Source organism: Propithecus coquereli, unplaced genomic scaffold, assembly GCF_000956105.1.
Source record: "Propithecus coquereli isolate 6110/MARCELLA unplaced genomic scaffold, Pcoq_1.0 Scaffold147, whole genome shotgun sequence".
Classification (NCBI taxonomy): domain Eukaryota; kingdom Metazoa; phylum Chordata; class Mammalia; order Primates; family Indriidae; genus Propithecus; species Propithecus coquereli.
Window position 1 is genome coordinate 7,270,425 of NW_012139080.1, and position 21,302 is coordinate 7,291,726.

Sequence of the window (21,302 nt, forward strand, 5' to 3'; positions counted from 1 at the left end):
AGAATTTTACCAGTTACAGAAGAATTGATACCAGTTTTATACAATAAGCATGCGAAAAGATATTCAATATTATTAGCCATTAGGGAAATGCAAATTAAAGCCACAGTGAGATACATGTCTTTGCATATCCATCAGAGTGGCTAAAATAAAAAATAGTGACAACAGCAAATGGTACTGGAGATGAAGAGGAACTTGATCACTCATACACTGCTGTAAGGAATGTCAGATTATATAGCCACTCTGGAAAATAGTTTAAAAGTTTCTTATAAAACTAAATATGCAACTAACATACAATCCAGCAGTTGCACTATTTGGCATTTATCCTAGAGGACTGAAAACAAAAAGAAAACTGTACAAAAATGTTCATAAACTTTATTTGTAATCACTGAAAACTGGAAACAATCCAGATGTGCTTCAACAGGTAAGTATTTAAACAAAGTGGTATATCTGTACCATAGAATACTACTCAGCAATAAAAAGGAAAGAACTATTGATAACATGCAACGATTTGGATGAATTTCCAGGGAGTTATGCTGAGTGAAAAAAGCCAATTCAAAAATGTTGTACATACTGTATGATTCCATTTGTATAACATTCTTGAAATAAAATGATAGAAATGGAGAACAGATTAGTGGTTTCCAGGGGTCAGGAACAATAGGGAGAAAGGAAAGTGGGTGTGGCTATAGAAGGGCAACATGAGGGATTCTTGTTAACAGAAATGTCATGTATCTTCACGGCATCAATGTCGGTATCATGGTGATGATATTGTACTATATTGTACTATAGTTTTACAGTTGTTACACTGGGGGAAAACTGGGTAAAAGATACATGGGATCGTTCTGTATTATTTCTTAAAACTACTGTGAATCTATAAATATCTCAAAATAAAAAGTTTAATTAAAAATATGGCTAACAATAACATCCATATAGACTTAATATAGACTCTCCTTTTGGTACTAAGAATTACTTCCACAGTCACATGTTGATCACAATGTAGGCAGCCAGGACTCTACAAAGTACATTTCAGACCTGTCACAATGACCACAGAGAGAGCCAAGGGTTATACTGCACTGAGACGCCACAGGTTCTCTGTCTCCACTGAGAAGAAAACAAGATGAAATAACATCAATGCTTACTTTATAATGAGCTACATTTTACACTTCCCTGGACCTAGAGTTCCTTTCTCCCCAAATTTCTTCTTTTGGCTGATGATATCACCCATATACGCACTCATCAAAGCCAAAGCCACCCTAGGTACCACAGACTTGTTCTCCGTCACTACTCCCCTTCCCACTGAGAGAGAACCAGTATCGAGTCCTGTCAGATTTACCTCAAAAATGTCTTTCTCACGAGTCCCGTCTCCACCCCTATTCCCACTGCCCTGTCTCAAGCTGTTATTATTAATACATTGTATTTGCATGTATTACTTCATTGGCCTCCTAACTGTCCTCCTTTATCTCAGACCTTAAGTCTGTTCTCACATGACATACAAATTATTTTAAGCACAGAATATAAAAAACTACCAATCCTCCATTTAAAACTGCTCAATTCCTATGCATCAGAGACCAACTCCTGAGGCCTCAAGGACCAGGCCCACCATCTCTGCAGCTGGCATCACACTAGTCATTCTAGAACTTTATCCATGAACTACCAAAATACTTAAAGTTGCCTTCACACACTGCCTTCACACAATATTCTTTCCTCTCTTCTTTGCCTGTCTAATTTCTACTTGTCCTTCAAGCATCACTAATGAAGCCTGAACTAAATATTTCTCTTCTGTGCTTCCTTCTACCCTGCATTTGCCTTATGGTATTGTAATCATCCTTTTACATATTTCTGAGCAACTCTTCCTCCACCTCCATACTTTTAAGTTCTAAACTTTAAAAGAGCTGCCTTCTTCTCCAGGACCTGTTACAGAATGGACACGCACAATCTCTTTGTTAAACTGTGTTTTGTTAAACTAACAAATGATTTCTCCTATTTAGTCACATACTCAGCTCTTCCCTCCATGTGTCCTAAGCACGAGCCACTTAAGTTCTCTGGTCATTTTTATACCTATGCTGTTCTCGTTGCCTAAAATGCCCTTTACCTAAACTTGCTTTTCCTTTTCTTTCTAACAAAATCATATCTATAAAGGGCCAACTTAAACATCACCATCCTTCTACGGTCTTTTTAAATCTATGTATTCCTTAAATGCTCATGGAACCACACATATAACTCCAGTAAAACGTTTATTGGATTCTATTGCTCCTCAAAGGCAAAGTATCTCTTATTCTTCTTGGCCCACATTAAGGGTCAATGAAAACTGTTGAACTTAACAAAAAGGTATGAGACTGAGATAAAATAAAGCAATAAAGGCAGATTTAACAATAGGTATATAAGATAATTCTGATGGTATATTTTAAATGAGTAGTTTAGAATCTCTTTCTCTTGGGATATACAATAAAAGTAATGTCCTTATCTTGCTGCAGAAGTTAAGACAGTTTTTTGGAAGAAGTTACAAGGAACAAAAAATGACTTTTCTCCAGAACCTTTCAAAGTTTATGAATCATGGTGTTGAACTACTGAGAGGCAACTATATCATCTGGAAACATTTAATTTTAAAGTATAGTACCCCACATTCTTAATCCTTAGAAGTGAATAACTACGAAAGCATTATGGTTCAAGTGATAAGGTTTGCTTAGAAATTGATTCTAGTCAACCAGTGTGCAATTGTGAAAGTTAATACCAAGAATGAAGTTGTGCCCAGTATTTGTGCTATAAGAGTCTTTTTGCCACTCATATGGAAGTCAAAAATTTTGTCTTCATTTACTTTGACCTGTGATTAAGGTATACAGTGAACAGAAGCCACTAATGATATATTTTTGACAGTTTTTTATTAATATAAAATTATTTACTGGTTTTGTTAGATTCATTTTTCTATGAGCCAAAACATATCAGAATACTATTCATTTCTTTTGCAATGAAGTTATTTCCAAAGCAAAGGTATCTTTTAGCAAAACTGAATGTATATAATGTTTGTGTACTGAGCTGCCTGCGTAGCTTATTAGATTTTACATAACAGCAATTGTGATTTTTCCATGTTTTGAATTTGCTGATCTACATACCCTATATTTAATAATCACTTTATATTAATATTATAACAATGATAAAATTTTGTGTTTTTTAAAAGGAAAAGCAAAACTAAAAAACAAGAACAAACTGATTTTCTTTCTTAACCATTTTTCTAATTCCAATTGTCTTTCAAGCCTTTTTCTGAGGCTTTATATTGCAAATTTTTCCTTGTCAACTGCCTAGATTGTATCAAAAAACTCAACTCACACTTAGGTACTGCTTTACACTGGATGCTAATCATCCAGGGAGAGAAAAATGACAATACTCTCTCCTCTAATTTCTATTAAAAATGGAAAGAAATTGACATTTATTAAGCATCTACTATATACCAAGAACTGTGCAAGACATTTTCATCTATACTGGTTCTTTCATCTTCAAGACAGCTGTATCGGCTAAATATTATCCTCATTTTTCAGATGAGGAAATTGAGAATCAGAAAAAAATTAATTAACCTCTTCGAGGTTTCCTAAGTGGTCAGTGTCTGAATACAAACCCACATGTTCTGACTTAAAGTTCAGTGCTCACTAGAAATTGAATTTTCTCCTTTGGAAAATTACTTATTAGAGGTGATAGCATAACGATGTCACAGAGAAGTGAACTTAAAGAAAGGAGTGAGGTGGGATAGAAGGAAGTTTTAGAAAGGATGAACATGGGTAACTTAGGGAAGTGGGGGGATTTAGACATCAAACAAGTAGAAAAAAAGTTAAAGGTTCATATATCTAATAAATCTAACCGACTATTCCTGTTAGCTTCTTGATAGTGAAGTTAGACACGAATTCATCTCAGATGCCTTAGAGAGCCACAGAGAAGGTCTCTGCTAGTTGAGGTAGCAATCTTCTAAGAGTTTCTGAAGTTACAGACCTGGCTGAGTTAAAGCAGAGGCAAAGCTCCTTTTAAAGAAAAGAAACCCTACACCCTCCCTCTGGAGATGAGATGATTATCTGTTTGATGATAATACAACTCAGAAACCTAAACTTTAGAACCTGTCACTCTGTTTTTATATCACTAACAGCAAAGAGTTATTTCTTAAGCAATAAATAGAATGTTGCCCTTTTCGAGCTGAGGACCAGTATTTGAGGCAGACACCTAATAAGCATGCAGACTGTTCATTCCTTAGCTCCTCCACATTCTCTTCATGTATCAAATAAGTATATCAAAAAGTACATCTTAACTATATCTCAATTTCCACAAAATATCTTTAATAAAATAAGTTTTATTGTTATGAATTAAGTAGTTTAAAGGGTCAAAGGAAGTATCCATTTAAACAATGCTTCTGAGAAAACCTAAATAAACATAAAGAGATACCATGTTCATGGATAGGAAGGATTACTATCACAAAAATGCCAATTTTCCTCAAAGTCATTAATAACATAAATAATTCCAATAGAAAACCAAACCCCAGGAAAAATGCCAGATGACCCTTTAAATAAACTGAATGAAATGATTATGAAAAGTTAATGTTCAAGGTAATTCAGAGAACAAAAGAGCTTAGAAAGCAAGAAAAATTCTAGATTGAAACTGTGATTATTTCAAATAAAATAATAAGATTGGAAAATGATATATCTCAGAACACAGAGCAAAAAGACAAAACATGAAATATGAGAGAAAAGTTCAGAGATGAAAAGAATCAATATAAGAGTTCTGAAGTCTGAAAACCTGGCATATGAGAGAGAAAGCGAGAGAGTGAGACCAGAGAAAATGGAAGAAAAGAAAGGCATTGTAAAAGAAATAATTTAAAAAAGCATTTTTTTCCAGAAATAAAAAAGACTATAAACCTTCACATTGTGCCTGGCATAATAAATGAACAAAGATCCACACTAAGACTCAAATATCACTGTGAAATTTTACAATACCATAGATGAAGAAAAACTCTTATGGGTTCCCAAAGAGGAATGAGAATCAGATTGGCATTGGACATCTATTTTGTAAAACTAAATATCAGGAAACAATGCTGCAAGCCCTTCAAAGATCCAAGAGGAAATGATTTTCAATCTAGAATTCTACAGTTAGCCAAAGTGAGAAGGCACATAAAAGACATTTCCTATACTCAAAGATGAAGAAAGTTTGCTTTCCATATATCCTGGCTTACAAAGCTACTTGAGGATATTTCTCAGGAAAATAAGGGGCCAAAGTAAGAATGAAAATGGCAGGGAACCCAGGAAAAAGATCCAATACAGAAGAGCAGGGAAAGAAAGCTTCAAGATGACAGTTCTTTCTCAGGTCTAGAAAACAAATAGGCCAGATTGAAACAGAGGATAAAAGGTTTCAGGAGTAAGGTCTTCAGGATACAGAGGACTTAACAGAAGAGAAAGTGTGAATGAGAATTAGTAACACACTGAGGATTATTGTAAAGTGCAAAAATACACCAAGGGAAGAAAATTGAATAAGAAAGTCATCATTGAAATATAAAATGAACTGAACTGTCCAAACATAAAACAATGGCTGAAGTCTTAGAAAAGAGAAGTCATTTGAGGTTGATACTATGACTGTTCTCCTTGAATTGGCCGAAAGGTCATGAACATTCAGAGAAATTATTTTAGCACTACTTAGCCTGGAATTAAAGAATGCTTACAAAATCATAATAATGTAAATGTTGTTTTTTGGCCTCCAAACTTTAGAGTCAACCTATGAACAATAACCTGGTTATTGTTACAGGACTTCATAAAAACATTAATGCCTTGACAAAGTAAAATTTAAAATAGTTGACAGATAATATGGACAGGTGACAAACACAGAAGAAAGGGTGGGTATGTGCTAATGCTCATCACAAAGACTGAGAAGATACATAGAAAGTTGATGGACCAAACCTTAAAAATTAATATTTTCCAGTAAAACAAGGGGACAAACGAAGAATGAAGAAGGGATGGAATCCAGGAAAAATGGATCCAATGCAGATGAGCAGTGATTCAAAGTTATGAAAGTAGTTTATAGACAAATAATAATAAATAGTAAACATCTCTTTCATAACGGATATTTCAAGTCATATAAAGTTGAAAGACTTTATATTCAGGCAAAATAATGGCTAGGCCAATGTGAAAATGCTTCTGCTACGATAGAAATTAAATATAAATCATTGCAAAATGAGAAAAACAAAAGCATAGCTTATGTGCCTTTTGCAAACCATACATGATGTATTTATTATATTATGTAAGGTTCTTTATGTAATGACTTATGCAATAAATTACTCCTTGAATTCAGTCACAGGAAAATTGAAATCCAAAACTTTTTCCCTTGCCTTGGTCAGGATGCCTAGCAGATGCCAAAGCAAAACCACACAGGTGGAAAACTCCTACAACCAGTCTCCAAAGGATTTCCACAGAGGAAAAAAGCCCCATTGAAGATAAGTTCAAAAGAAAAAAGATGACAAAACATGTGAAGAAACCATCTTCCACATGCAAGAGACAGAGGAAACAACAAATAGAAGGATTAGCACCGCCAAGTACAGAAGTTAACAGAGCAAAAATGCCATCCAAAAAGGTATTCTTAAACAGTATGTTTAAAATTATTAAGAAATAAAAGAAAGGCTAGAAATCATAAAGCCCAAAATCCACACTCTGGTTTCTCTTCAGATCGTATAAATCTTTCACCTTTTGCTAAAGATTTCGGTGGAGAGAAACAATTCTGAGTTTTGTACCAATTTTTTGAGGCCTTGTTTTGGCAAGGCTCCACAAAAAAAAAAAAAAAAAAAAAAAGAACAAAATCCAAGGAAAATGATAAGGCAGATTTGAAATAACCAAATAGGACTTCTAAAACTGAAAAATACAGTCTTTTAAAAATGAAAAATTCAATGGATAGGTAAGCAATTTCTGAGAGACACAGGGGAAGAGATGATTGGGAGCTTTACGGCACCTCTCAGCAAACTGACCCGCAGGTGAGCAGAAGAGGAGTGAGAGACTACTCGTCGTTACAGGTGCTGGACTATTTGAACTGTTGTTTAGTGCATTTATTACTTTGAAACATCATTTTAAAACTAAGAAAGTGTATGTGTGCTTTACAAAACCTAATTGAAGACAGTATTCTATGTCATTTAATGCTCTGTATATAAGGACTCATGCAAGAAATTACTTTTTGAATTCATATACAATAAAACGGAAATCCAAAGCTGCTCTCTTTTTGCCTGAGTTGTAGGAATTCAAGAATAATTTCAGTGTACAACAGTAGCTCATTCATAAACATATTTTATTCCTCATTTTAATTGTTATTCTTATTTAATTTTTACTTTGTGCATTTTACATATGTTTAGTTTTAAAGTCCCTTTCTTTTTGAAAGATAGTGGGAGTGAATCTATAAAATTCTTACTACATAAGATATCAAAACATATAGATTTGTTACCTGCCAAAAGGGATTAATCTAACTTAGGTGTTCATATTGATTTAAATCTTTCTCGGAATTGTGTATATTCTTTAAAATTTCTTAATGAGCTATTCATAAATAGGTGTTAGAATCAATTTACCTTTTATAAAATCTCTTAACTGTGGAGCTGCTTCAGTTGCGACAAGGCAGAGGCAGAGGAAAGAATGCCTGGCCCACTAGCCCAGGGGCTCTTGAGGGCTCCCTGAGCACAGCTGGAAAACTGCTACTACAGTGATTCTCAGTTATCCCATTAATAAGAAGTCTGATTGTTCTGACCACAAGACATGAGTCAAAACACTACCACAGAAAATTCCTAAGAGGAAACATTCTTTTTTTTATTGTTACCTTTATAAACCCAGACTTATATGGGGAATTCAGCAATAATAAAGGAAATGAGAAAAAGTTAGGTAAAACTCTTAAGATATTATTTTAGTAATAATAGCATTTTTGCTGCTTCTCCTTAAAGCCAAATAAAACAAGGCAATATAAGCTTAACCACTGAAAATTAATCCAGTAATAGTTTAAAAATTGCCCTAAATCTTAAAAACAATTAGATAAAAATCAAGTTATCAAATTTTATTTTCTTACATTGTAGAGACAAGGCAAATGTTAACATCTTGTGTACTGTTGAACTCTTTCACGATCTTGATTCTTTCCTCTGATTTTGTACTTCCATCAAGTCGTCGGTAATCAAGCCCAGATGCCATACAGTATTGCTGTAGTACGTCAAGCAGCTGAGGAGAGGTATGGAGATAGGCAAACATGAATTCTTGCTTTATTAAGTTTCATGCCACTACAGAGATTAGATTTACTGAGTATTAATTACTGGTGCTCACAACTTCTTTCTTATCATTTCAAGAGCAATAAATATTTTTCTCACTTCTGATCCATATATTTCTGTTATCCTGAAACTGGCTTTAATGTTCAGGTACCTTTGTTATAAAAAAAAATCAATCTTCTCATTTTTTTAAACTGAAGCCAAGTAAAAAGAAAATTACTAGTCAAATCATTTACATAAATATATTGTCATTACTTGTGCTATTTTCTAATTTCTAAAATATCTTAAATCTCTTAAAGAACACTTTATTAGCAATAACATCTACAGAAAATAAAAATCTAACTTTGAGTTTGCTATTTAACAGTAACCCTGACATAACTGAAATTTAAGTGTCTATTTGAAAACTTGTAAGTTGCTCACCTGACTACCATTTCCTACTGTGTGGTTAAGGCAGAAAATGTGGCTGTAAGCTGTCATGTTCCTTATGTTTTATGCCTCAGGAGTTAGGGATGGGCGAATCAAGAATATCCTATAGATGAAACTCACCTTGGTGGAAAAAGAGAAGAGAAGAACTTTATCTCTGTTTTTCCTGCAATGATTTAAAAGCTGCTGAAGGACCTGAAAATGAACCGTACAGTATCAGTGAACCAGTTCCAACTAAAAGTACACTTTATACATATAAACATCACTTGAGAATTTCTTTAAAATTGTTTTTATACAATATTAACCTCAGTCATCTTTTCTAATTCCCTTTATTTTTTCCAAGTTGGAGAAATAAAGTATTAGATATTACATCAAATGTTATTCATCACCATATTGTCAATAAGGAGGTAAAGTTCCCACAGACTTTTATTTCATCTCATCTGGTTTTAATAAAAAGGAAGCATTTTACATTATGGGATGCATTTAAATGGATTAATTTAATTTCCAAAATACACTTTCTTTATACCTACAATATGTTAAGAAACTAAATTATAGAGCAGCATTCCTTTTAGGAAGTATTTAAATTGTCTGTAGATGGATGTCATGAAATGTGTTCAATTACATCTAGGTTCTAAAAGTCTTGATATTTATTTTCTTAGAATAATCAGTCAGATATACACCTCGTCTCATTTTCTCCCCTTTGTTTCTCTATTTACAGTAAGCTCTGACTTCCAGATTTGATTTTGACCTCAAAATGCCAATAATCTGCCCCCACACAAGGTGGTTATAGGGAGGAAGCAGACAGTCCAAAGCTTTGTGTATAATAGTAACACTATTATTTTTATTTCCACATCTGCCAATGTGGAACACTGTGGAAAAGCAATCCGCAGAGGAGCAAAGGAATCTTCCGTACTAAGTCTAAAGTTTTTCTAAACTGTGAGATAAATAATTAAGCAATTTTATCTATTCAATGATAAATATTTAAGCTTTTAAATAAAAAATTTTATATCCAACATAACACTCTCTTAATAGTTGAGGAACAGAAGGCATTGTGCTAACTCTGACTCCTATTCCCAAGTCCCTCAGAAAAAGCTATGGAGAAAAAAAAATCTACTCAGACAAGCAATCAAATGGTGAATCAAAATGTCACAGATCAGGTAAACATTATTTTAACATCTGGAGGACATATAAAGTAAGTTTTATATGCATTTAGCTTCACTTTTTTGTTTGTTTGTTTTGTTAGAGATAGGGTTTTGCTCTGTTGCCCAGGCTGGAGTGCAGTGGTGTAATCACTGTAACCTTGAACTCCTGGGCTCAAGTGATCCTCCTGCCTCAGCCTCCTAAGTAGCTTGGATTACAGGTGTGTGCCACTACACCCAACTGATTTTTAACTTTTTTGTAGAGATGGGGTCTCACTATGTTGCCCAGGCTGGTTTCAAGCTTCTGCTGGCTTCCCAAAGTGCTGGGATTACAGGCATGAGCCACTGTGTCTGGCCCATTTAGCTTTATTTTTTAATAAAATAACCAATTCTATATAAAGTATGAACATTTGAATCCCACATAACACATTAACTTTTTAATGATATCTTATTTTTAGTTTTATAAAAAAAATTGAGAAGAAAGTACAGACGACTCCCATATACTTCCTCTCCGCCTCCCAGTTCCATGCCCCCACACTTTCTCTTACTAATATAGATATTAACATTAATATTATCAGAAAATATATCATTAATAATAATTATTAATATTGATGTGGTATATTTGTAACAATTGACGAATGAATATTGATACATTATTATTAACTAAAGTCCACAATTTACATTAGGTTCACTCATAGTCTTGTACAGTTCTATGGGTATAAGGACACGTATCCCACCATTACAATATTGTACAGAATAGTTGCATTGTCCTAATTCTCAGTGCTTTGCCAATTCATCCTTCCTTCCCCTAGAGCTCCTGGGAACCACTGATCTTTTTACTGTCTCCATAGTTTTGCCTCTTCCAGAGTGTCATATGGTTGGAATCATATATTAATAATAGTATATAGCCTTTTCAGACTGACTTCTTCTACTTAGCAATATGCATTCCTCCATGTCTTTTTATAGCTTGATAGTTCATTTCCTTTTATTGCTAAATAATACTTCATTGTATGGCTACACCACAGTTTGCTTATCCAGTTACCTATTGAAGGACATCTTGTTGCTTCCAAGCTTTGGCAATTATGAATAAATTCATGTAAGATTTCTGTGTGGATGTTAAATTTTTAACTCATTAAAAAGTCATTAAAATTTAACCCATTTTAACTCATTTGCGTAAATACCAAGGAGTGCGATTGCCGGACTGTACGGTAAGAGTATTTAAGGTAATACTTTTTATATTTAAATATTTAATATTTAAGAGCTTTGTGAAAACCACTAAACTATCCTCCAAAGTGGCTGTACCATTTTGCATTTCCACCAGCAATGAATGAAAGTTCCTGTTGCTCTACAACCTCACCAGCATTTGGGGTTGTCAGTGTTCTGGATTTTGGCCATTCTGATAGGTGTGTAGTGGTATCTCATTGTTGTTTTAATTTGCAATTCCTTAATGACATATGATGTTGAGCATCTTTTCATATGCTTATTTGCCACCTGTATATCTTCTTTGGTGAGGTATCTCTGTTCAGATCTTTTGCCTATTTTTAAATTGGACTGTTTTCTTATTGTTGAATTTTAAGAGTTCTTTGTATATTTTGAATACCAGTCCTTTATTGTTTTGCAAATATTTTCTCCAAGTGTGTGGCTTGTCTTCTCATTCTCTTAAAGATATTAACATCTTATTTATTTATATCTTTTAAATATTTTATTCACAATTTATTCATATCTTCATTTTAGAAAATAATTTAATGTGGCTTATAACCACTTTCTATTGAAGAAAATACAGTCGCTATGCTTTTTTTCTTTACAATTTTTTAATTATTTCAATAGATTTTAACAGTTAAGTGAGTACAAGTGGTTTTTTTGTTACATGTTGTTTTTTGAATAACTAAGTGCAAGTGGTTTTTTGTTACATGGATGAATCGTATAGTGGTGAAGTTAGGACTTTTAGTGTACCTGTCACCCAAATAGTGTACATTGTACCCAACAGGTTGTTTGTGATCCCTCACCCTCCTCTCACCTGCTCCCCATTTCTGTGTCAATATTTTAAATGAAGGATATATTGTGTACAAATCCATTCTCATTGTTTGAGGCGGTATCATACCTACTGCAATTTTAGGTATTTTCAAATAATTTACAGAAAGTAATAAGAAAAGTGAATGTTTTTAGACTAGAGGTCTTTATTAGGTTAGTTTAAAGAAACTAACTAAATGAATAACTATAAATCAAGATCCCTTACCATAAATTTCAAAAATGACACTGTATTTAATATATGTCAGACCCTTAACAATACAGACCCAATGTCTTATCACTCAATTGTCCTCCACAGAACAGGACAATCCACCTGTAAAGGAATCCTGGCCAGGTACGGTGGCTCACACCTATAATCCTAGCATTCTGGGAGGCCAGGGCAGGAGGATTGCTTGAGGTCAGGAGTTTGAGACCAGCCTGAACAAGAGCAATACCCTGTCTCTATAAAAAGTAGAAAAATTAGCCAGGCGTGGTGGTGTACACCTGTAGTCTCAGCTACTTGGGAGGCTGAGACAAGAGGATGGCTTGAGCCCAGGAGTTTGAGGTTGCTGTGAGCCACGATGACGCCACTGCACTCTAGCTGGAGCAACAGAGAGAGATTCTGTTGAATTAAGAAAAAAAAAAGGAATCCTAAAGTTCAGGGTGTTCACAGCGAAGAATCTTGGGTCTAATTTTTCTCAACTTAGAAAGGCCTAGAAAGATGAACATGACCCTTGTGTAAGCCTAGTGGCACCAAGCCAGGTTTCCTACTCTTTTTTTGGTGCCCCTCACAGTAAGTGGCTCTGTGGCATTTTTCAAGGGAAAGAAAAGTGAGGATTCTTATCAGGTGAATGAGTGCCACTTGTGACCACCCCTTTGAATGGTAGTTGAGGTCAAAAACCTTAACATTCAAGAGAAAGAGCTAGGGTCATGAGTGTAGCTTTGAGGCTATAAAGACTACAGCAGGCATTACATTCACAGAGTCCTTGCAGCTGTAGGCTGATCTATGACAAGGAGGACAAAGATCTTTTATCACCTGAATTCAAAAAGTACATGCAATGCAATTACTTGGAGTTCTTAACCCCATAGGCAATAATCCTATGAGATAGGTTTTGCATCACCAGATCAGTATCAGCAGATGATGTGGCTAATCAAATGATGAAACACAGTCTTAAACATATATCCCTAGTTTATTACTATCAGCCTCTGTTTTGTTTGTGCTTTCTCATAAAACAAGTAAATTACCTGCTTCCTTCACATGTAAAGATACCTACTCAGCCTTCAGCAACAACTTCTGCTTGCTTTTTCCCATCTAAACATCAGAATAAAATTAAATCTAATAATTATCTTAATCAGACACTGTTATTCCTATGTATATAACTCTTATAATTAAAAGTCTATTTTAAAAATATATCTTTAATGGATATATAAAAAATATAAAACACAGAGTTATAAAACTATTTAGCTTCAATAGTGGTAATTTTTTAAATGAAGAGTCCACAAAGAATAAAATTTAAACAAACAGCAGTGGATAATGCAGTTTTGAAAGGAAGCCATGATTTCTGGAAATATTCTATTGGCTTAACTTATGGAATAATAGCTGCTCAGTTTTAAATTAATTGGGTTTTTTATGTTTTTTAGTTTAAAAATAATTAAAGTCAATGAAATAGAAGACAAAAATAGGTTATTATTAGATTTAAATTATTTATTGTGATAATAAATGATATGATAGTCTCATTAACATAATTTATTTTAAAAAACATACAAGTTTTTAATATAATCATCTTTACTATATATATTCCTACCTTCTATTTTGTATCATTGAATTTAGAGGTCCCAAGCAAACTAAACCACAATGAGTTTATCTAGATTAATTGCTAAAAGTATTTTCAGAATTTTAAGAAAAAACAAAAACTGACTCCTCTGAATTACTTCTTTTTTATTCCTTTTGTCAAAAGAAATAACTTACCTTTTTCTTAATTATAACATAAAGTTGAGAATTGTTCTGTAAAAATCTATGAATCTCAAAATAAAGATTCTTGATAGTTACTAAGGGGCTAAACAAACTAATTCTGTTGCAAGAAGGCTGGAAGCTGTCAGCATTTCAGGCTGCTGTCACAGGCAATGCCCAGAGGCTTGGGTCAAGGTGGGAGAACCTAGCCTTACTTTTCACACTCCTCCCTCATAATACATCACCAAGAGCAGCACAGCTACAGGACAGTTTCCCTTTGTGTAACAAATGTTCCCTTGCAACCTTACAATCAAGGTCTGCAAGCAAAATTAAGAGGCAGAAAATCCAGTCTAGGCATAGAGGTCTTGCCTACCTTGAACTCTTCAAGAAGTTCCTTTCTCTAATTCCAAGCTAACGCCTATCCTCACCTACCTGTTTTGCGTTAGCATTTAAATTTCTTGTAGGTTATTTCCTTATACATTTGAGGAGAAGCTATTAGATATGTGACAACAACATACAATTTAAAATGGCATAAATCTAACATATCAATAAGGAAATCTGAAGTATATTTGATGGAACTGCTACTGAGAACCTACTATGTGCACACATCTGTATGCAGGATTAACAGTAAGCTAATAAAGGCTGACACAGCTACACCAGTTGTCTATAGCCACTGTGTCTCCTGAGTGATTGAGTACTTGCTCAGATTATTTGGTGTCCCTGCCATAGCACTGAACAAATATTTTGTGTACCATCCCTCTGTGTATGCAACCTGAAAGAAGAGCCCTTACCTTCATTTTTCCACTGTATTTAGGGTCAGAAAGTGTTTCAAAGGCTGCATCTTTGCTTTTCTGCACAAAATCTGGGAATCTGGAAAATACCTGATCACATATCCTTTTGATAAGTGTTTCCTTGAGGGGGAAAAAGTAAAAGGAAAAATATTTCAACTTAACACATTTAAACCTGTATAAATTGAAATTGTTTATGAAAAAAAATTTCAATTGAGAAGGAATATATTACTTTGAAGATTTTACCTTCTCCAAGTCAGACTAATTCAGAAAATCTTAAAGTGATATGTTAAACATATATGGCTTTGATGAATTCTTAATGATATGGCTACTAACTTTATCATTTTTTATGATTTCTAAAACAAGGAGGAGCCAAATACTTCCAAAGGAGTAAACAGTACTACCAAAGAAGAATATTAACACATTGAAATGCCTTATGACTTGTATTTAACTCAGGCTAGTTTTGAGCCTGTGGCCGCATGAAGCAAAACCCTCAGCTGGTTTGTGAAAATCTTACTTGTTGATATTCTTATTGTTACAATTAATATTGACAATTTAATTCTAAAAATGTGGATTGCATTGTATATAACTCATGCATATAAAACAATAAAAAATAACAAATTAGAAAGGATAGTTTTGTTTTAATAAAACACCGTGGCCCCAGGAAAAAATTTTTTTTCTAGTATGACAGTCAATGTGTTAAATTGTTATGAGATTTCAAAATTATACTTAAACAGCATCAACTATAACACAAAAAATATATAAAATCATTACATAAGTGGCTATTAAAAAGATCTTTTCATTTCTGTTATGCTCTAGAATAAGACACAAGTGAAATGACCAAAGTAAATGATTGTGTTTAAGCCCAAACTTTGAAATTACTGATTTTTGTCAGTTTGGGAAACAACCTTAATATTTAATATACAGATTATTATAAACCCTCATTTTATCCAGTAGATTATTAGAGGAATAGGGCTGACTCATCAAGCATCTTATTTAGTAATTATACCAAAGAATGTTTGGAAAAATAAATACATGAACATTATTAGAGGCATAAAAAGTTATTATTTTAATTTAAGCTTACATTTTCTTACTTTGTGAGATTTTTCTTTTAAACTTAAGTGCACATACTCCTTAATACTTAAATCAAAAAATAAGCAAGTCAGTTTCCTCCAAAATTTCATACAAAAAAACTTAAGGATATTTAGCTAAGCAATTTTATACCAAATATAAAATATTTATACTAATAGCATCATAAAGAAATGTAAAAATCCAACCCAAACCTGTTGTTTGGAGGTGCTAGCAGACTGCAATAGTGCGACATGGTTAGCTACCTTCTGAAGGACCGTAAGGTAACTGAGATACAAGGTTTTCACTGTTTCACCACGTGAATTGGTCTGTAACCAGAGAAATATAGAAAATAAAAACAAGAAAGGACTAGCATGGCTATGTAACTGCTTACATCATAAAATATATCACTTATAATGATATTTATTATGTGCTTACTTTTGGCACAAATTCTAAGAAAATGATGGTCAACTATTTATATGAAATATCCACAAATCACTAATGTGGAATCACAATTTTGGTGAATCATAATACAATGATGTTTTTAATAAAAGAAGGGAGAAAGTCTTCATTACAGAAAGTATTTATCCTCATGATACATGGTGATAGAAATACTGCCATTAAGGGGTCCCTGGCAAAAAAAAAAACTCTACAGTACTACGTGGATCCCTTTTCTCTCATCTCCCATTTATACTCCAAGATTCCCCAGGAAACTGGGCTATAACAAAAAAGGGAAGTGGTTAAAAATAGCAAAATAAATGAGACAGAATAAATGTCAATCTAGGACAGGTGCAGTGGCTCATGCCTATAATTCCAGCACTTTGGAAGGCTGAGGCAGGAGGATCATTTGAGGCCAGGAGTTCAAGACCAGCCTAGGCAACACAGGGAGACCCCCATCTCTACCAAAATAATAATAATAATAATAAGCAGGCATGGAAGAATGTGCCTATAGTCTCAGCTAGTTTGGAGGCTAAGGCAGGAGGATCACTTGAGCCCAGGAGTTTGGGGCTGCAATGAGCTATGATCACATTGCTGCACTCCAGCCTGGGTGACAGAGTGAGACCCTGTTTCTAAAATATAAATTTTTAAATAAAATAAAATAAAAAATATCAATTTAGATAAATATTTAGTTGAGGTCTCTTTATGTACACAGATATGTGACAGATAACTTCTTATGAAGAGGTGAAAAATGAGCAGAAATATAGACAGAAGGTAAAAAAGTACAAATAATTTCTAAAAAAAAAACTTTAGTTTACTAATAACAGACTTTCTATTACATTGATACCGTACTTAACATCAGAATAATATTTAAGTCTGCTATAAAAGAGTACATTAGTTTACTGTTAGTGGATAATGAGAAACTTCCTGAAAGTGAAATGAAATTTTAAGATCAAAGTAAGATATTTCCCACTAAAAACTGAAAAGAAGGATATCACATTGAAGCTTACTTTCTAAAATTAACTTTTTGAAAATACATTTGAATATTGTATTTTGTATGTGATTACTATTTTTTTTAGACTAGTCAAGTGCAGTAGTGAGAAGGGGGAAAGAGTAGAACAAGGAGTTCGATCTGTAACTACCTGTGAACAATCAAGAGATAACTCACTACCTTTGGACCAGCCAACTATTTCTTTTTTAAAAACTTAAAGCTGTGAAAGTTAAAGAACTGTCTGAGGAAAAGTTATCTTATCTGCTACTTATTTTGACATTAGAACAGAGTACTATATAATCAAAAGCAAGACAGTAAAGATATCATACTGAAATGCTTGCCTTATAACAACAATTTCTCCTTTTTCGGCCACTGTTACAGGTACAAGGGTGAGAAGATTGAAGTATCAAAGTCACATCTTCTGTTTCTAGCACTGTTTGATAGACAGCTTTCTGGAAATCTGTCAGAGAACAATACACCATCTGCCAAGATAATATAAGGTAATTATTAGTATCTTTTTAATAGCAATAATAATAATAACAATGCACATCTGATTTCAGATTGTAATAGGGAAAACTGCTCACAAACTAATTTTTTCCTCTAGTTACATCATTATGATAATTTCTCCCAATTCTCCCAATCACCCTAGAGAATATAAATTATAATTTCATTTTCAAATAAACCCCAGTTATTTTAATTAAAAGAAATCATAATACAGAAAAACAAATGTGATTTCCTTACACAGTTGATCCTTAAACAATGAGGGTTTGAGGCACCACTCCCCCATATAGTCAAAAATTCACATATAACTTTTGACTCCCCCAAAACTTAACTACTAATGGCCTATTACTGACTGGAAACCTTACCAATAACAAATAGTTGATTAACAAATAGTTGCAATAGGTTACTACAAGGCTATAGTAACCAAAACAGCACAGTACTGGCATAAGAACAGAGATATAGACCTTTGGAATAGGACGGAGATCCCACATATAAAACCATCCTCATATTGTCATTTACTCTTCAACAAAGCAGACAAAAATATGCATTGGGGAAAAGAATCTCTATTCAACAAGTGGTGCTGGGAAAACTGGATATCCACATGCAGAAGAATGTATACTATATTCTTACAATAAACTAAGGTAGAGAAAAGAAAATGTTGTTAAAAAAACCATAAGGAATAGAAAATACATTTACTATTCATTAAGAAGAAGTGGGTCGCCATAAAGGTCTTCATCCTCACTGTCTTCACGTTGAGTAGGCTGAGGAGGAGAAGGAAAAGGAGGGCTTGATCTTGCTGGTGGGGTGCAGAGGTGAAGAGGTGGATAAGGCAGAAGAGGAGGCAAGAGAGGCAGGCACACTTGGTGTAATTATATAAACATGTTGTAATTTCTATCTCACTTTTGCTTTTTCATTTCTCTAAAAATGCTTCTATATGGTACCGATCCTTCTTTCACCATTTGCTTTAGTCTCAGTGCCCATATCATAGAAGGGTCCATGTCATAAAAGAAGTTCGAAGCAGTCTTGAATAATCTGAACCCTTCTGCCAGACTGACTAATGTCAACTCGTTTTCTGTCACTCCTTCTTCTCCATCTGCCTCCTCACTGTCTGGCACTGGTTTGGAAGCACTCATCTCCATCAAGTCTTCTGTTAATTCCTCTGCTATGGTGTCTTAAATTTCTTTGAATTAGCTCTTGAATTTCTCCAAGATCTGTATCTTGAAACCCTTTACATCTCATTTTTTTTTTGTTTGCCATATCCAAAATCTCCTTCATGATTTCCTTGATTGGCTCTCTCATAAATCCTGTAAAGTCATGCACAACACGTGGACATAGTTTTTTCCGGCAGGAATTTATTTGTTTCAGGCTTGATGGCTTTCACAGCTTTTTCTATAACAATGACGGCATCTTCCACAGTGTAATCCTTCCAGACTTTCATGAAGTTCTCTCTATCAGAGTTCTCTTTCAAAGCATTTACAATCCTTTCCATAGAGAATCATGTGTAATGAGCCTTAGAGGTCCTTATGACCCTCAGATCTAGAGACTGAATTAGAGATACCATGTTTGGGGGCAAGTAGACCACTTTGATGCCTTCATAGTTGAACTCATGGGATTCTGGGTGACCAAGGGCATGGTCCAATATCAAAAGAACTTAAAAGGTTAGTCTTTTATGGCAAGGTACTTCCTGACTTCAGGAACAAAGCATCAATGTAATCAACCCAGAAAAAGAGTTCTAGTTGGCCAGGTCTTCTTCTTGTATAGCCAAAAAATTGGCATCTGGTATTTTTCTTTTTCCTTCAAGGCTTGTGGGTTAGCAGCCTTATAGATAAGGTTATAGGTAAGGGCAGTCTGATCATAAGCCCGACTGTATTTGCACAAAACAGTAGGGTTAGCCTACCCCTTCCTGCCTTAAATCTTGGTGCTCGCTTTTCTTCCTTACTAATAAATGTCTTTTGTGGCTTTTTTTTTTTTTTCCAGAATAGGGTACTTTCATCTGCATTAAAACCTGTTTGGATTTTTAATCCTTTCTCCTGAATGATTTTCTTAATGGCATCTGGGAACTTGTCTGCTGCCTCTTGGTCAGCAGAAGCTGCTTTGCATATTATCTTGACTTTCAAAGCCAAACACCACTTTCCAAAATTTCTAAAATTATCAAACCATCCTTTGCTGGCATTTAAATTCTCTAGCTTTAGATCCTTCACCTCTCTTTTGCTTTAAGTTGTCATATGGCTTTGCTTTTTTTCTAAATCATATTAGAGTCTATAGGTATGCCTTTCTCACAGCAATCCTGTACCCACATAAAAGCCACATTTTCGATATGATATAAAAAGGTATTTCACAAAAAATGCAAGGTTTTTGTGCCTGTTAGCATAGTTGCAGTGATGGCTTCACAAATTTCCTTTTCTTTTTTTACAATGGTCGTTACACTGGATTCATTTATTTTAAGACAGCAGGCTACCTCAGATACAGACTTCAATCTATGGTATGTATCAAACAATTCAACTCTTTCTTGTAACATTATAACTTTTCTCTGCTTCTTGGAAGCACTTCTAGCCTCACTAGTGGCATTTCATACAGGTCCTCTGGTATCACCCAAGGTTTATGGTATTGCACTAAACACAGGGAAAAATTCCCAAGAACCATGACAGATCACATTTTTACTGTGATATGCAATTTATTAGAGAGAGGAACTACTCAAACAGAGATGATTAGTATTACATGGCACTTTAAGCAGATACTCGCAACACTTTAGCTCACTGCAACAGCAACAGGAGGTGGCTACAAAATTATCAGTATGTATTACGTTTAATTTTATGCAGTTATGATTTAATACTGCATCTTTACATTTGTTTACATTTCTCTTGATTGCAAATGGCACCATGTAAAGTCTGTAAAAGTGTGTATAAGTTCTGATAAATTTTAACTTTGCATAACAGATTTGTACATATTTTATTGTAGTATGATAAAATAGATTATATCTATATATATTTTATGCATTCTTGACATACCTAACTTTTCCTTAATTTTTTCAAAATTTCCAGGCTATGTGGTTTGTGAATTTTTTCAAATTGTCACAAATCTCCAAATTTTTCCAATATATTTATTGAAAAACATCTGCATGGAGTGGACTCCTGCAGTTCAGACCGATGTTGTTCAAGGGTCAATTGTATATTTCTCAATATATTGTGGGTCTTCTCAGGGTTCTATATTAGCCCGCCATACAAATAAATTACAGTCAAGCATTCCTTAGTGACAAGGATATGGTCTGAGAAATGCATCATTAGGTAATTTTGGGTGATTTTGTTGTTGCGTGAACATCATAGAGTATACTTAACCTAGATGGTAAAGGCTACTACACACCCAAGTTATATGGTACAGCCTATTGTTCCTAGTCTATAAACCTGTACAATATGTGACTGTGCTGAATACTATAGGCAATTGTAACACAATAGTATTTGTGTATCTAAACAGAAAAAGTACAGTAAAAATATGGTATTATAATCTTATGTGACCACCATTGTATATGTAGTCTGTTGTTGACTAAAACATCATCATGTGGTATATAATTAAACTTTAGGCCAAACAACAAACTTGATAAGGAAAAAAAGGAAGATTTCACAACAATGATATGAATGATAAATGCTTGCTGAAATACTTGGAAAACTTAGAAAAGAATCAAAAACTTCATATAACTGAAAACTGAAAATACAGTATTTGTATTTCATATCTTGTATAAAGTTCTAACATTAGT

The 21,302-nt window shown here is 33.9% G+C and overlaps 1 protein-coding gene across 1 annotated transcript in view; it reads right to left on the bottom strand.

The window, feature by feature from the left end:
* Positions 1-21,302, bottom strand: part of ERCC6L2 (excision repair cross-complementation group 6-like 2) — a 112,207-nt gene that overhangs the window by 56,269 nt on the left and 34,636 nt on the right. The window contains exons 6-10 of the mRNA XM_012640018.1: positions 17,392-17,532; positions 15,837-15,950; positions 14,557-14,676; positions 8,792-8,863; positions 8,056-8,201 (exon numbers count right to left, since the gene is read on the bottom strand). Of these exons, the coding sequence (XP_012495472.1) occupies positions 8,056-8,201; positions 8,792-8,863; positions 14,557-14,676; positions 15,837-15,950; positions 17,392-17,532 (593 nt within the window). The remainder of the gene's footprint in view (positions 1-8,055; positions 8,202-8,791; positions 8,864-14,556; positions 14,677-15,836; positions 15,951-17,391; positions 17,533-21,302) is intronic.